Here is a 16593-nt window from a genome sequence, read left to right as displayed (position 1 = left end):
CAAAATGTAGCGCAGTGTTCCACAGTGAACTCACTGGCCTTTTTCACAGGATCATGGCAGAGATCATCTCTTTCTGACACATGTGTGGCATCTGCTTGGCAATGCAAGAGGCGGACATGGCTCACTCAGGTTGTGCTTTTATTAACGTGCATCTTCACCAGCCTTTGAAAAGGCTACAGAGCGAGCAAGTCCCAGAGAGCAAATGGATGGGCTAAAAAAAAATCCATCCCTTAGATATTCCAGCAAAACTCAATTAGTTCATGCTAACAAACTTTTTTTTTTTTTTTTTTTTTAAGCAATAAACAGCTTGCTGCAACTGTGTTACTTGTATTGGCTGAAGTGAGATGTTTTCTGTATCTACCTAAATGCGCCATTTATGTAACTGCTGGTCATGCGGTTCTGGCGGATTCCTCATATAGTCATCATCAATGAAGTAAGGTACAATCGTTACAGTGATTTAATATATGTAGTATATCAATGCCTCTGCAGGATGGGATACTGCAGGGTTACATATTTTAACTTGATCTGAGCCCTGTGCAGATAGAAGACGACCCTGGGGATGATGACAGAATTCCTTGAGTTATTCTGTAAAAAAAAAACCAAAGCAATCAATAGTGTACAAATTACTGAAAGTGTAGGAAATGATGTAGTAGTATGAATGCCAGTAGGCAATATAAACTACACGAAGGAAGTATACTTTGAAGAGAATAAAACAAGTATAGGATGCATGTAATATTTTTAAATGTGTTAAGCAATATGTTGTCTTATTTCATTTTTATGGGCTTTGTGGGATTGAGGCTTTTGGTCTAAGCAATCAGCAGTCAGCAATCAGCAGGTTAAGTGAGCAAAACAGATGTGTGAAAAGGAAAACCCATGTGCCTGTGACTCAAAGACCTGGACCCCATGTGACTGAAGATGGTTGTTTTGGGAGTTGATCCGCATACAAATGCAGGTGTAAATACACCCATGATGCATTTAAACTGGATTCAACTATCATTGTTGGGTCGACTTCAGGGGGTGGTATGAGGTGCATTTTAACGAGACGTTACACCTGTCTGAAACATACTTGACAACCAAAACCCCTCCCAACACATCATGTCACACCATGTAACTGTCCAGAATCCACCTCAAAGCAGAACTGCCGTAGTTGGCATCTTTCTCCAAAAAATATTGAAAGCTATGAGCAGATTTGCATTTTTCATGCTTTATACCAATCAGATCTCAATTTGGCTGATCAGAGATGCATTTTAATGCAAAGTATAAATACCTGCGGTTAAAATCTTACCAGCACAAACTACAAACACAATCTACATAACTGAACAGGGATTAATAGTGTCTAGGCCACTCTGGTGATAATCTGAGATCAGTGAACAGTGCAAATGGGCGACAACAAGAGAAACTCACAGTGATCCCTGCAGGAATAGCCAATGCTCAGGTACTTGTAGGTGCTGTAACAGGGGTCGGAGAAGACAGAGTTTGTGGCAGGTACCACACATTTTTTCTTGCCTTCACATCTGTGGAAAGCAAAAGTGGCACAAATGTAATAAGAACTAAAAGGGAATGAGGATCTGGACAGTAATGCTTTTAGCAAAGTGGTTTTTATTCTCCTTCTTTTAGTGTTAATTGTTATTTAATGATATCCTCCTGGATTATCTTTGCTCATTTGTATTCCCTTTGCACAAATGACAATCATGGACTAAAATGTTTAGATATTGCACTGCCAGTCTTTTGCAGATCTTCTATAAAATGTATTCTCTACAATTTTGTAGAATGTTTTTGGTCATTCTTGTATGTGCATTTTTTTTTGTGTGGTTCATTTCTCCTTCAGAAATGAATAATGCAAAAGAACTAGAGGCATACATTGATGTTTAAATTTAGTTGGACTCACCTGTTTTTAACCTCAGATAACGTGTTGTTTGCATAGCAGTCTGTTTTAGCGATCTGGTTTTTGGGTGCTCCAGCGGAACACGTGGTGAAATCAGTTCGGCCGTAGTTAGCACAGTAGACTGTTATAAAATCATCTCCTACAATTGAAGGAGTTTGGCATCATACAAACAAGATAGTGTCTACAAATCAACTGTGTGCACAACTCAGTTACAAAGAAAAGATAAACAGTGCTTATACTGTATTCTGAGTGTAAGAATTCTGGGTATGTTTGGAAACTATCTTTGAGTTTCCTTAAAATGTAACAGTTATTTAAACAATCGTAATAGTTTGGGATAAAGCCCACATCTTAACTTCCTGCCTCCTATGTAATGTCCTATACATACCCAACTTCCCCTCTGACCTCTGTGACAAACTTTGTGCAGCCAAAGTCAGATCTGGCTGTCTGACACAAAGCAGAAGCCGCCCTGAACTCCAGCTGAACTCCAAGAAGTGGGATATTGTTCCTGAATCTTATACAACTTTGAGGTATATTCTTTAGCCAAATATTGTTTAAAAGCACAGATTATATAATTTACAGATACGTTATTTATTTATTTATTTTTTAAAGAGGCTGTACAAACCACAGGTGAGCACGGCATCATCGCCTTCACACGTCACACTGGCCTCTGCAGAACACAGCAGTCAGAGCAGAAATCACTGCTTCATTCTTGTTCAGTGGGTCAAGTCAAGACAAAGTTGAATGTTTTCAGAACACATTTGCCCTAAGGTCTAGTTATAGATTAAAAAAAAAAAAAAAAAACTTCTGTAATTGATCTTTGCCAAAGGCAGATGGTGAACTAGTGTCCTTACTGTACAAATTTGTGAAACTCATTCGTACAGTACAAATAACTATAAATAGCCTGAATGCTAGTATGCTGTGTAAATTACAAAATGTATATCTTGAATAAAAAAAAAAAAAACAACACACAGTTTAAGCACAATAATAGGATGTATGCAACAATTATAAATGTTTTGTAAAATAAAAAAATGGCATAATGCAATTCAATACTTCTTATGGGATTATGGGATAATGGGTTGGTGTAAGCAATCAGATATAGGCAGGTTAAGTGCGCAAAACAGAAAGAAAAAGAATGAACAATGTGCCTTGACCCCATGACTAGAAGCATATGGACAGAGCAACTGATGATGAGGGAAGTGTTCAGGAGATAGTCAGGTAGTCACAGTTTAAATGCAGACTGTTCGCAAGGTACATGAAACTTTGACCCCATTTACACCTGGTCATTTCATACATCTTGAGTATCACTATTATCCACATAAAAATGTAGGTGTAAATTCACCCAATATGCGTTTAAAACGGATTTAAATTTAAATGCTCAGACCATTTCAGGATGTGGTCTGAGTTGACATTCAAATCCCCTCCCAACACATCACATCACGTCACACCATGCAATCATCCAGGAGGCACCTTAAAAGCAGAAATGGTGGAATGGTTGACTTTCTCTAAGAAATCTGAAAGCTATGAGCAGATTTGCTTCTTTTTTTATGTTTATAACAGTCAGATTGCAATCTATCTAATCAGAGATGCACTTTGTTGCAAAGTTTAAATGCATGTGTTTACAATCTTATCAGGAAATCTGCAGACATGATTTGCATAATTGAACAGGTATAAATGAGGTCAATGTCACTTTGGTAAAAACAAGTGGAGTCTTAAGAGCAGCGAAGAGTATAAATGGGGGATGACAAAAGGGAAACTTACTGAGTTCCACGCAGGAATAATTAATAGTAAGGTACTTGTAGGTGCCGAAACAGGGGTCAGAGAAGACAGAGTTTGTGGCAGGTACTACACAGCTGCTCTTGCCTTCACACCTGTGGAGAGAAAAACGTTGGGGAATTACAAAAAATGAACGAGGATCTTTAATGTTTATTGAAAAGTTCATTTTTTGCCCTTCTATTTCCATGGTCAGTTACTATTTAATGACGTCCATTTGTGTAGCCTTTATCTTTTGACCTGATTCTAGTCAAGGACTCTAAAAGTGTAACACTGTTGCTTTTTTGCACTTTGTTCTGTACATTAAAATCTGTATTTCCTGAAATGTATAAAAGTCTTTAGTCATTCGACTACATATTTTTGGTTGTTACACTACCTTTCCAGAAATCAATACTGAAAAAGTACACTATATACTTTGGGTATACTTTGACTTATGGGTATAAATTTAGCTGGACTCACATGGATGTAACTATAGCCAGTGTGTAGGCTGCACAGCACTTGGTGTTGGTGATTTCACTGCTGGGCCGTCCATCAGAACAAGTTGTGGAATCACTTCGGCCATAGTTAACGCTTTGGATATTTAAAACACCATCTCCTATGATTGAAGTTTAGCACGACAAAAAGATGTTACTGTGTCTGCAAGCCACATATGCACAAATCATTTGCACAGAAAAAATGAACAGCGCTCAAAGATCAAGATGGTATTGAAACAATTCTGGGGACGTTTGGAAATCATCATTACCCAAGCTTCCTTAAAATGTAATAATTATCTAAGGTTTGGGATAAAGCCCACACCATAACTTCCTGTGTAACACCTTGACTCCTATGTAACTTCCTATACATACCCAACTTCCCCTCTGACCTCTGTGACAAACTTTGTGCACCCCAACCATCCCGTCACCTCTGAGCTTCTCATCTCCTGCACTTATCCGTCGGTTCTTTAGCCAAAGTGAGATTTGGCTGTCTGACACAAAGCAGAAGCCACCCTGAAGTACAGCCCCAGTGCTCAGAGTTCCTTTCCACCTCTACAGTTATACAGTTTACTCCTCAAACTGTAGTCAATTAATTAAAGGTCAGGTCTGCATTTGTAAGCATAAATTTATAGTTGGTAGTAGTGGGATATTCTCATCCTGATTACAAAAAGTACATGTATATGCATAAAAAAAAAAAAATCCATACTCAGCTGGAGGTAGTGGGATATTGTCTGAAATATTTGAATATATAATTTAGAGAAATTCTGTAAAAATCACGTCAGTCCAACATCTAAATTATATAAAATACATGTAAGTGTAAAAAAAACCCCACCACAATTATTCAGATTTCCTTGAAAATGTCCTATCATTGGAAGAAGTGGGATATTGTTCCAGAACTTTGAGGTATGTCTAAGAAAAACAGCGCCTATACAAACCACATATCAGCACAGCATTGTCGCCTTGACATGTCACCTGGGTCTCTGTGGGACACAGACACAGTTGAAGTCACTGCTTAATTCTTGTTAAAAGTGACAAATACAGACTAAGGTTTCTAATAATGTTTAATAAAAATGATAATGTTTCTAATAATTGCTCTAGTTTGCTTTTAGCCATAACTCAAATCCTGTGGTAAATAGTCTTGTACTGGTAAGTGACTATTTGTATTTATATGTTCAGCATTATTAAATTCTAGTTCACATTTACCACCACAGTGAGAACCTTTATAGATTTTCTTGGAATTTATTAGGACTTTTCACAATTTTATCCCCCGATTTAGATATAAATGTCCAACCCCTCAAGTAACTCTCCCCTGTTACTCAACAGGTGCCAGCCAGGGAGGGTGGGGGCTGTCACATACTTCCTGCCAGACACATACAACCAATCACTGCATCCTTTCAAGCTGCAGCTCATTCAACGTCAGGGGGTGGAGAAACTCAGGGGCTAGCACTATCCACTCCCCTTCTGCTGCATGAGCTCAGAGACCCATGATTGGCCAGTGTGACTGATTGACAGGGGACAGTGAGTATGCCACCCCTCCCTCCCTAAGAACACAGCCAACATTGCTCTGTCAGGAAGTATGTGGCATCATCAGCAATCAAATCATGACCTCCTAATGACAAGGTGAACGCTTTTCAGTTGTACCAATCAGAGGGCCTTATTAGAGAATTTTCATTTTAATCGAACACAGTGGTTCAGGTGCTTGTTTTGTAATCGAAAGGTTGCCAACTCAAGCCTCACCATGGCCCTGAGCAAGACCCTTAACCCTCAATTGCTCAAGTTGCATTCAGTCATAATCGTAAGTCGCTTTGGATAAACGCATCAGCTAAATGCTGTAAATGTAAAATGAGACATTTAAGATTACCACAGCTGAGGTGATGGACACAGTAATTATGATTTAAAAAAAAATCATACACAGGTACTTGAATAGAACTGTTAAGACAATCTGGAACCCTGCCATGACAGGCTTTGTTGTATTATAAACAAAGCTAACATACAATATGCACATACGTGTACTGTAGTCTGACAATATACATAAATATAATCATACACAATCAGTATAAAAGGGGGAAAAAACAAATTTATAAAAGGGGAGAATATAGTGATGAAGGACCATGACAATGTCAACATGAGTTTAGACTGAGTTTACCTGCATAAACAAGCAAGCCGGGACCTACAGTCAGCACTGTAAGACAGAAAGAGACACTCCTTTAACTGCCCCTAAAACAGCCTAAACGAGAGCATTCAATGCAAGTCGGCCTTTCCCCCGGGTAATAAACAGATTTCCCAATTAGGGAAGCCTGCATTTTTGGCTGTACGATGACCTGCACTAAAAGGTACAATTAGTATTTCCCAGTTAGGATTTGATTACTGTTTCTCCTGCTGAGATGCAGGAGTTATGGATTAGCATCAGAAACATGGACAGAACTTACACGTGAGTAGAGAGAGCTTCAGGATCAGCATTGTGCTTCTGGCGGTGTCAGAGATGCAGGTGAAGCTTGTCATGGAAGAATCGAGGATAAGCAAAAACTAAATCAAAATGAACTTTATTGCAAAGAATAAATCTAAGCAACAAAGCAGGTCGGTCTTGAATGACTGGCTGACTGATGCATAATCTTAAATACCCTACAAGATTCTCGGCAGGCCATGCTGCTGTACTTTCATTGGCTTAGTCTAATTTTCCTAACTCACTGTCTTTTCTGATTGGCTTGCTCTAATTTTTCTAACTCATTATAATTTTCTTTATTTGCCACTGTGTGCCCTTATCCCTTTTTTATAAGTCACTTGCCCTTGACTGACTCCTATAATCTAGTTTACTTTTTAGCTGATGAGCTTGCTAACGCAACATGGCAAACAAGACCCGCGTATCAGGTCAGACTAACCTCAGAGATGTCTCCACTTTCTTCTGTTGTGACGCTCTTAGATATGTACTGTGAGTTCAGTACCTAACAAGCAGTTTTACTGGCCTTTTCTTGGGTCTTGGAATGTGTGTACCTCATCTCTTCCTGATAGCGATAAATGCAACTCGGCACACATCTTATGCCCAAGGCCACTTGAAGTCACACACAAGCGTAGCTCAATTCAGTGTTCCCTCTTAAGTCACATTATAAGTATGCAGTATAAAAGTAGACAATATATATTCTGATTATTATTCCACAGGTTTCAGGTGTGGATGTCACTAGAGCTGACTGGTATTTGAAGACAAGACGTAAGCCAGAGCCAGAGTTTTAAACTTCACGAGGCACTACAGGAAGTGAGAGAAGTGAATGGAGCACGGAGTGACATGGGAAGATTTTGGAGTGCTGAAGATGACCAGTGCTGCAGCGTTATGAATCGCCTGCAAAAGCCTTATGACACACATGAGAAGACCCACCAGGAGTGAGTTGCAGTGTAATCAAGCCTGGAGATTACAGGAGACTGAACAAACACTGGGGGGGCCTCCCTGGAGAGGCTCAGTTCTCTAAATGAGTGAATGAGTGAAGTTTGCGACATGACCTGAGAATGACAGAGCTGCTCACCCGCAATCAAACCCAGGTTCCTTGCATTCTTTGATGGAGTGATCAATGAGAGATGACGAGATCTCTGTAAGGACCAGTTGCTCCAGGGATGTGTAGCAGCACAGTCTTAATGCAAGCTGTAAACCACCCAATTTGTTTATTAGTTTAAATTTAAGGAGAGTCCAATGGCCTGGTGGCAAGAGGCACTGAATGGTAACTGCAGATTATATCGTCCAACAGCAAGGCATTTGCATACAAACATAGACATTTGGTCACGGTAGCCTTGTTCCCAAGAGGCCTGCAGCCACTGTAAGCAGCCTGAGGCTCTGAGACACCAGGCAGTGAATAATCCTCAACATCCATCGGATGGCCCTGAAAGTCCAGGTGATGTGCGGTATGCTGCAGATGTCAGTTAGTTAACCCCCTAAATATCTCATAAGTGCTATCATGCCCTTCTCCTAATCGAGGTCCCCTTTGAATGAATTGGCATGGACCACATTAGGTGAAGTGCATGAGGGTACTGCTTTGTATTAGTCCTAGTGGCTAATGCAACGCAACGCTTAGAGGATGTGCCACTCCACAACATCTCAGGACACAGTGTTACGGAGATACTCTTTTGCGTTGTAGGTTGAAATTACTTGCAAAGTGGCAAGGACCCTTCGAAGTCACACAACAAGTAGGGGAGGTCGAGATGATGCACTCCAAATTTACCACCTCGGCTTCCTGAAACTAGAAATCCTGTTGCTCTGGCAACAGTGGTTCCTGAGAGAGATGGGACTGGAGGTTCCTAAAAACCTCAATCCCACTCAGGTCTCCTGTGGTGACCATCTCTCTCTGCCCCATCACTTCTGTAAGTCGCTCTGGATAAGAGCCCCTGCCAAGTGCTATAAATGTAATTGTAGCCCATGTCCACTTCCCACAGATCTCCTGTTGTGATGTTTAGATGTTAAATGTTTCCTATGTGAACTACTCATTCATTCTCACTAATCTAAAAACCTCTGCCAAATTAATCATTTAATGTCAGTAATCTTATGATGTATCACAAAAAAAGCAACTATGATTCAAATTAGATTATTGCTTACTTGAATTTGAAAGACATAAAACACATCCGATCTCACATTTATGTCTTGCCTTATTTCCATATCCATGATGTTTATGTTTATAATGTACCCTTTGCTTTTTCTTTACACGTACTTTGAACTTGTAAAATGTGGCAAATTCTGAAAAAGAAGATAAGCACTGGATAATGTTTGTAATGATATGCACTTGTCACAAATGGTCATTCATGCTACATCATCTTTTTTTGTCTTGGTTGTTTCCAGATTGTAGTGCTGTTATGCACAAGGAGAGGAATCTATCCTCACTGAAGTAGTAAGCATTAGTTTGTGTAGTGTTTCCTCATCTCTCTTTGTGTTTGTAGGGACTGGCACTCACCATATACTGGAACTCCTTTCCAGATGTCACACAGATTATGCCGCCTTCAAAGTGCGCAGTTAAAGACAAGGTGAGATCAATTCTTTAGTAACTGAATTATTCCACCTTTAGAGGTGAGATGAATACTTTAGGATCTCAGTAAAGTTTGTGTTGTGTGGTACCTTGTCTCTCTTTTTCTGTGTCTGCAGGGACTACCAGACCCCATATACTGGGACTCATTTCCAGTGATGGCATCCTTCTTATGCTATCTCCTGTTAGCAGATACCAGCCAGTCCAGCACTGTATGCGTTATGCTTGGTCGACTGGCCTCCAACACAAGTGTAAGTGTAAACAGTGCTTGAAAATTCAGTGTTTTTAGTATGACAATTTCCACTTTTTATCCTTTGCTTTCTCATTACACGTGGTGTTATGTCGTGTTTTATGTTGTCATTTCTGAATTCACATCTTACTTATCGTTTAGTGTTGTTTACATTATCAGCCATTTTGTAGTGTCTGAATTCTCAGTGGACAGTTTAGATTCTCTAAATAGTTCACCATATTGTTACCCATAGTGCGCCTTAAATATAATGAACAAGCAATATACACTACTTACATTTTCTACACAAGTTCCCTGCCTCTGTTGCAGGTGAGCCCAAAAGTAACGCCAAAGAATGTTAAAGGAGCAGTAAGTCATTTTTCCAATTATCTTTCTTCACATTAACAAACATATAAAGTCTGGCAGAAATGCTAGCATCTTATTTCCCAGAACCTACAAAAACATCATTCTTCAGTCATTTTATTAAGATATTCGAAAAGACACAAATAGTAGTATTGTAAATAGTAGCCGCTCAGTAGTATGCAACGGCAATACTTCGCATTACGATACTAGACAGTATAAATACACACATAGGTTAGACATGTTAAATACAAACAGCTACAGACGATAATACATAACGAGCTCAGACTGAGAGTGACGAGCTTTACGTCAACAAAAGCGTTGTCGTAACGCAAACAAGCGGAGTGACCGGCAGGAAAACAAAACGGACAACGCCGGAGCTGCCAGGAAACACGATACAGGGCGGACACTTCTACAAGGATAACTGATCTAATGATATCGTGCCAGTCTTTTATATGTGAGCGCCACGTTTCGTCTCTGGCAAAGACCATAACGATCAAAGTTTGGCCGAAGTCGCCAGTAGCGCACTTTTACTAGCTCGCTAAAACAGTGTTAACGATGGAGTAGATTACAAACTGCGCTGATACACACCCCGATCCAATCATTTCACAAGGAAGTACAGGTGTAACTGTTAAAATGAGCTGTATAATGTAGTTTGTGAAATTGCTTCCAAAATGTGTTCAGCGCCACCCGGCGGTCAGCAACTCTCCAGAACCTTTTATAAAGCAGATCGAGAAATATCTGCTGTGGGTTCGTTAATCTCTCATCCCGGTCTCGGATATCATGCAATTAGGCAGTAATTATATTCAGTCTCACCGTTTGTATAGCCTATACAAATAAGCTAATAAACGAAGCTAAAGTGAATCACACGTGCAGAATTACTGACAATTTGGTTGCTGAACTTGATTTCCTTGCAGGTGGGTTAATTATATTGCATTTGTTTTCATTGTGTTCAGTTTGTAAGTCATCTGTGGGCCATTTAGGCACAAGTGAATCAGAGCATTGAGTGATATGCTAGCTGTGAGCTAGACTTGAGGTTCGTCGCCAGAGGCTGCTGTTCATAGTTTTCTGTATTACTTATCACTAAAATATTTAAATGTTTATTTACATTTAAATATTTAGATACATTATTTACATTTTATATAAAATATAAAATGGATGATGCGGATGTTGCTAGTGTAAATGTATAAGAATATGTAAATAAGACTATTAGGAGATCATTATTTATAATCAACAAATGACTACATGATATGAATATATATTTTATTATATTGCTATTACGGAAAAACTAACATATACCATGAGATGCACTTCAGAGCGAGATATAGCTGCTGTGGGCTGGCTAGTGGACCACCTAGTTAAATGTGGCTGCTGAACCCACTGCAGTGTGGAAAATAGGAAAGCATGTGGATCCGTTGAGTGGGACCCACTGAGAAGAATACAGTACAGAATACAGTTATTAATGATTAACCCCATGCTTTTTTAACAGCACTATTTAGATTTTCATCTACACCACGACAGCTGTTCGCTAGTTACATTAGGTAGGTGTTTAACTACTGTAAATCACTCGCTAATTCATTCAGGCTAAAACATTACCAAACTGGATTGCACATGGTCAGTGTTTACTACAGTTTTAATCTAGTCACGGTCCACTCCACATGAGGGTGCTACAACATTAAACATGAGGTTTGATAAACCGTGAAAGGAGCAGTTAATTATTTTTCAACTTATTTTAGGAACATATTTAGTGGGTCCTGTGAATTTAACTGTCCTGATGAAATAATTCATTGTTACACTTTGACCCCACAAGTTCTTGTAAATGTTGAGGAAACCCAGTAAAATAACAGATGAAGATAAAGACACAGTAACTGTCTAGTCTAATGACCGCCACAGTCTTAATGTGTGCACAAACACTGTGACTCATATGTTGTTCATACCCAAAATGTCTGAATCAGCAACAAATTGCACAAATAGTTATTTATACCATGGGAAATAGGAACTAACTTGCCAATCCAGACATTCCTTTAAAAAAATCTCTCTCTCTCTATGTATATATATATATATATATAAACAGCTCATATTTGCAAGGTTGTTTAGATGCATATCAACATGATTATTTGTTTATTAATCCAGCCTGCCATTGCTGAATCTTGGGCATATGAGGGAAACAGTGCTATAATTAATAACATGCGAATAGTTGAAATAAATACTAAATGATTACAGTGCAATGGGTGAAAAATTCATGTTAGTTTATGAAGGAGATGAATGTTTTTACTGGCACCGTGGAAACAGTAAGTGTATCAAGGTGTAAGTGTGAATGTGTGAGATTTTCTTAAAATCTTAAAAAATGAGTAACAATCTTTAAAAAAAAATCCCATAACCTCTAGCACATATTTGTCTGTAAACACATTTTGACATAATACAAAATAATATTTAATAGACCCTTCTCAAATGTATGTAAAATGTATTGATAATGTGTCAAGCCCCCCCCCGCAAAAAAAACAGGTCTGAGCTTGTAGAACACAAGATACAAACTTTAATGAAACCCTTAACACAAATGCACTTTATTGTTTTTTTCCCAACTTTCTCACACTTGTTCTGTTTTAACATAGTGTTATCATAACAAATGAGACGTGACCAGGACAGCACTTACTCATGGCCTTGGCTTTGACATTTATCTTGCGGCCATAAATTGTTTTGTGCACATATTTCCAGAATTCATGGCCACATCTCAGCATCCTGGGATATCAAGGTCATCAGAAGATTAACTCTTGACCCCGGCTCAGTTCCAGTCCAGTACAGTTTGCTGTCTAAGGTGGCTTTTGTGTCATTTATTTGTATATTGTTTCTTAAATCTTTTGAGGTTGTGTGAGTTTGGGTAGTGAGGTGCCATTTCTTATGATGCCAAATCTAGGGGGGCAGAGCCCTAATGTGAATCACAAAAACCATGTCAGCAAGTTAAGGTCATGGTCATAATTTATGGTTATGATTGTGATCATATTTACCACCTTAATACCATTTTTCTGCGCACCCATGTATAAAATATGGGTGTGGAATATGATTCCTAAGTACCTAACACTCCTGCATGATCCTTATGGCAGTCAGACGCTAGGGGGCGACATGGCATTAATGGTCAGCTTGTATACAGCCGCTGTTTCTTTGCTCCTTGTCAAGCCATCTCTGTGGAGCCCTATGTCCTAACATTACTGTTGAGTCCTGATCTTATTCCTGATCTTATCTCTTATCTCATCTCATATATATATATTGGGGATTTATTTTCATACTTTTTCATTAGTTATCCAACAATGAATATAGTTGTGCATGATAGAAAAATTACATTCGTTGGGGGAGCTGGTTGCATTCACGCGGTTCTCTCTTTGTTTACTGAGGCATGAGCCCAAATAAATCAGGAGACCAAACATTTTCTGCAAGCAATTAAATTGAACAACACTTTAGACTCCATCACTAAAACAGAACTGTTCCCAACTCCACCAGTGTTTCATAAGCCACGGCACTGCATAAGCCATAACAGAGAAGCCTGCCTGCACAATGGGTCTGTATGATGCCTTTATCTTAATTCAGTTTGGTGAATTTATGGAGAACCCAAAGGTCATGGCAGGTCAAGTGTTTTATCAAGAGGAGCAGGCTCGCCCTTCCAAATGTGACCCAAACCGCCGGCTTTAGAAGCAAGTGAAAGTTGAATAAAAGGAAGCAGGTACGGAGGCCCACGTAATCTGACAATCCTTCAATATTAGATGTTTGAGTTCACAACATTAGATGTTTGAGTCTCGAGGTCATGGACACCCCTAATTGCGTCATAACACTTTGTCAGCAAACCCCGGGGGGAAGAGTGAGTTTGGGCTGGTGCTACTGAAGAGGTCTCCAGTGGTGATCCCTCACTGTCATTGACATTTGTACTAGGTCCTGGGTGCCCTTATTCTTTTTCATAAAACCAGTGTTGCCTGCCATGGTCTTTCTCTTGATGTCTCTGAAGTGAGCCATCTTCTATGCATGTTCAGGGTTAGGAGATGAGAAGGGCTCCACTGACCAGAAGTTAAGAGCTTTCCCTGCAAATGGAGACAGTCTCATGGTAGGGCTGATCCAGGGTAGAATGGGTAAAACTAAATGGATGTGGCATCTATGCATGGTTTATTTTTATTAAGATTATTACCCGTGGGTAAGTGTAACATGGCAAATAGAAGTTTGTAATTAGGGGTGGGGGGGGTGGGTAGAGATCAGATACAGAGACAATTAAAGGTTTGAAAATGTCCCGTCCATTCCTGGTGCAATTCAATGACTCAGTATCACTCTTCCGATATATAATGACTTTAGACTACTGGGAGCTAAAACAGTATTTCTGATTCTGAAAAATGTAGGTTTTTTGAGCTTTATGGATGTGTTCCAAGTGTTCAGCCATCCATTCAAAAAGGAAAAAGTGGAGCCTGGGCACGGTCTTTTCTGGACTGTCGGGCATGCTCCAAGGCCAGCGATGAGCTCACTCCCGGAGCTCCTCTTCCCCCACGTTCATCACGTCTTGCGATGCACTCCTGTTTCAAACGAGGTGGTTGACACGTCGCACTATTTTTGCGCCGATTTACGGCGGTGCTGCCCGCCTGGTGGCAACCCTCGCCTGACTTGCTAACGTTGAGGAAGGCACTCGCAGAGCACATCTGGATCCAATCACTTGGCCAGATGCAGATGATTGGGGGACACCTGAGTGGGCAGCTTCCTGCGCTATCTCTGCTGAAGCTTGAATTACACAATCTTGCAGAACTTGAATGAGACGCACAGGCAAGTGGCCCTCAGTGTGCCATTATGGTGCACACACCTCTGACAAGTCCAGAAATGTGATACGGCATTTTAAGGGTAGAGTAGGTGTGATGGATGTGACCATTTATTGATGATGGTCTGCAATCACTATTGCTATTGTAAGAGACGTGATTTTGTTTGTGTGTGTGTGTGTGTGTGTGTGTGTGTGTGTGTGCGTGCACATGCATGCTTTTGTGTTTGACTGCAGCACAGAATAAAGGAGACGTTTGATGGACGAACCCACAGCAGTGTACACTTTTGTGATCAGGTTAAATGCTGGCATACCATTGTGCAGTTAGGCATCTGAGGACCCTAGACATACACACATATACAACAGATTTTCTGCATAGGTTTGAAGCGCATTTTTTCATGCACATCCAACACAATGGCTTGGCTGCATTTCCACCTGCTGAAATGGAACATCAATGAGATCTTGAACACCATCAGTAGTTTGTTGTTCTAGAGTAGCACCTTTAAACAGCCTCAAAAATGACTTCTCAACAGGTCTGCAATTTGTGGTTTCTTTTCCTAGTCAAAAGAGGTAACATACACTTCGGCTTGAAGCAACACAGAAATAAGCCAGGCAGAAAATTGAAGGCAGACTTTTCTCTCGATCTCTCTCAAGATCTTGGGTGTTCCTTGAAATAACCATCTCCAGCCAATGTTGGCCCATCCATGTCCATAACCACCAGAACCTTCTCACCCACTCCTATAGCCTGGGATGCAGGAGAAAGCCCGGACTTCATGACACAGCACAGAACATCTGGTCAGCTCTCTCTCGTTTCAAGAAACTGTGGCCAAGTTTCAACACAGTTCTGAGAATGAGAAATAAAGCTATTTCCGTGGTGACAGGCAACAGTCATGTTTCTCATGTGGGACGTGTGGGTTTTGGTAATACATGTATATAAATGTTCGTGTATTACTACATTTGCAAATAAAGATCAGAGTATGTCTATTTTTTTCGCACATTCGTGAGGCAGTATGTGCACAGAGGACGGACATAATAAAGAACCAACATTAATATTAGATACTAAACAAAAGATTTGGGTCACACTTTGTAACGCCTCCAGTAGCAAAGGAAACCTCTATTAGATCAGGTGAATCAGATAGCGTTTGACTCCATCCCAGTTTTCATAAAATCACTCGAATTTGTATAGTGTATTTGTTCAGTGTTTTTATTTGATTGTATTCATAAAGTATTTATATTATGTTGTCCCCAACAGTACATCACTCTACATCACTGTTTGTATGTCTTACATTAGTCTGTGTTCACTATATTGCAGGCAGTCTGTCACAGGTCCTCACTGGCACTTAAATACACCAAGTGAACCCTTACAACAGTGTGGGCCTGGGCCCCTGATTTGTGGGGCCACACTACTAACAACAGAATTGGGCGCATTCATGAGTCGCGGTGTGTTAACAGATTTGTAGCGCGGCTCAGAACAGGTGGCAGTGCTATCTTACTCACAGCACAGGTGCTAATGGCTACCATAAATCTGGCCCAGTACCCCTGTACACAGGGATGAGATCAGGGGTCAGACGAGGTAAAGCACTAGACGTGAACCTCGTCAACCATTCACACAAACGAATGTTTGAGCAGCACTGTTATCTAATAGCAAGTTCAGAAAATACTTTAGAATATGAAGAGCGTTCTGTGTGTGAGTATATACACCCCCTGGACACAGGTCAGCTTTTTAAAAACATGGACACTTGTGAGAGGCAGATGCAAACATTTTAATATTAGTGTACTTAATGCTAATGCAATGCAAAAAAATGTTACATAACCATATCGACTTATTTAAGGGAAAATTTAAGGGAAAATATAAAGAATACCAGGAGATATCTGGAATATTGACTAAACACAGACTTACCCTGCAACAGAAAGCCAGGAGCCGATAGCTACATTGTAGCCCAGTACAGCGAGTGTTGGTGGGCTCTCCTCTCATAGCTGCCTGCTTCTTATCAAATGTCCCAGTCCAGCAGCAATCAGATGAAATCAGTGGAGAGAGGAAACAAAGAGGAAGAAGAAAAAGAATAAACTTCCAGGGCACAGTGGCCCCCTTCCCCTGAATG

General features: G+C 40.1%; 1 protein-coding gene across 1 annotated transcript; it reads right to left on the bottom strand.

Moving 5' to 3' along the window:
• Positions 1-341: 341 nt before the first annotated feature.
• Positions 342-6616, bottom strand: LOC113578795 (L-rhamnose-binding lectin CSL3-like). The gene is made up of 9 exons (XM_027012255.2): positions 6558-6616; positions 6275-6310; positions 5064-5108; positions 4115-4250; positions 3644-3753; positions 2508-2552; positions 1889-2024; positions 1405-1514; positions 342-585 (listed from the first exon to the last, which is right to left on the bottom strand). Coding segments are annotated over exons 1-9 (651 nt in total). The 5' UTR covers positions 6589-6616; the 3' UTR covers positions 342-583.
• Between the last annotated feature and the right edge of the window lie 9977 nt (positions 6617-16593).

The sequence above is a fragment of the Electrophorus electricus genome, chromosome 18 (genome assembly GCF_013358815.1).
Source record: "Electrophorus electricus isolate fEleEle1 chromosome 18, fEleEle1.pri, whole genome shotgun sequence".
NCBI classification, from domain to species: Eukaryota; Metazoa; Chordata; class Actinopteri; order Gymnotiformes; family Gymnotidae; genus Electrophorus; species Electrophorus electricus.
Note: the sequence above shows the minus strand (reverse complement) of the source record. Positions and strands in the feature narration are given on the sequence as shown.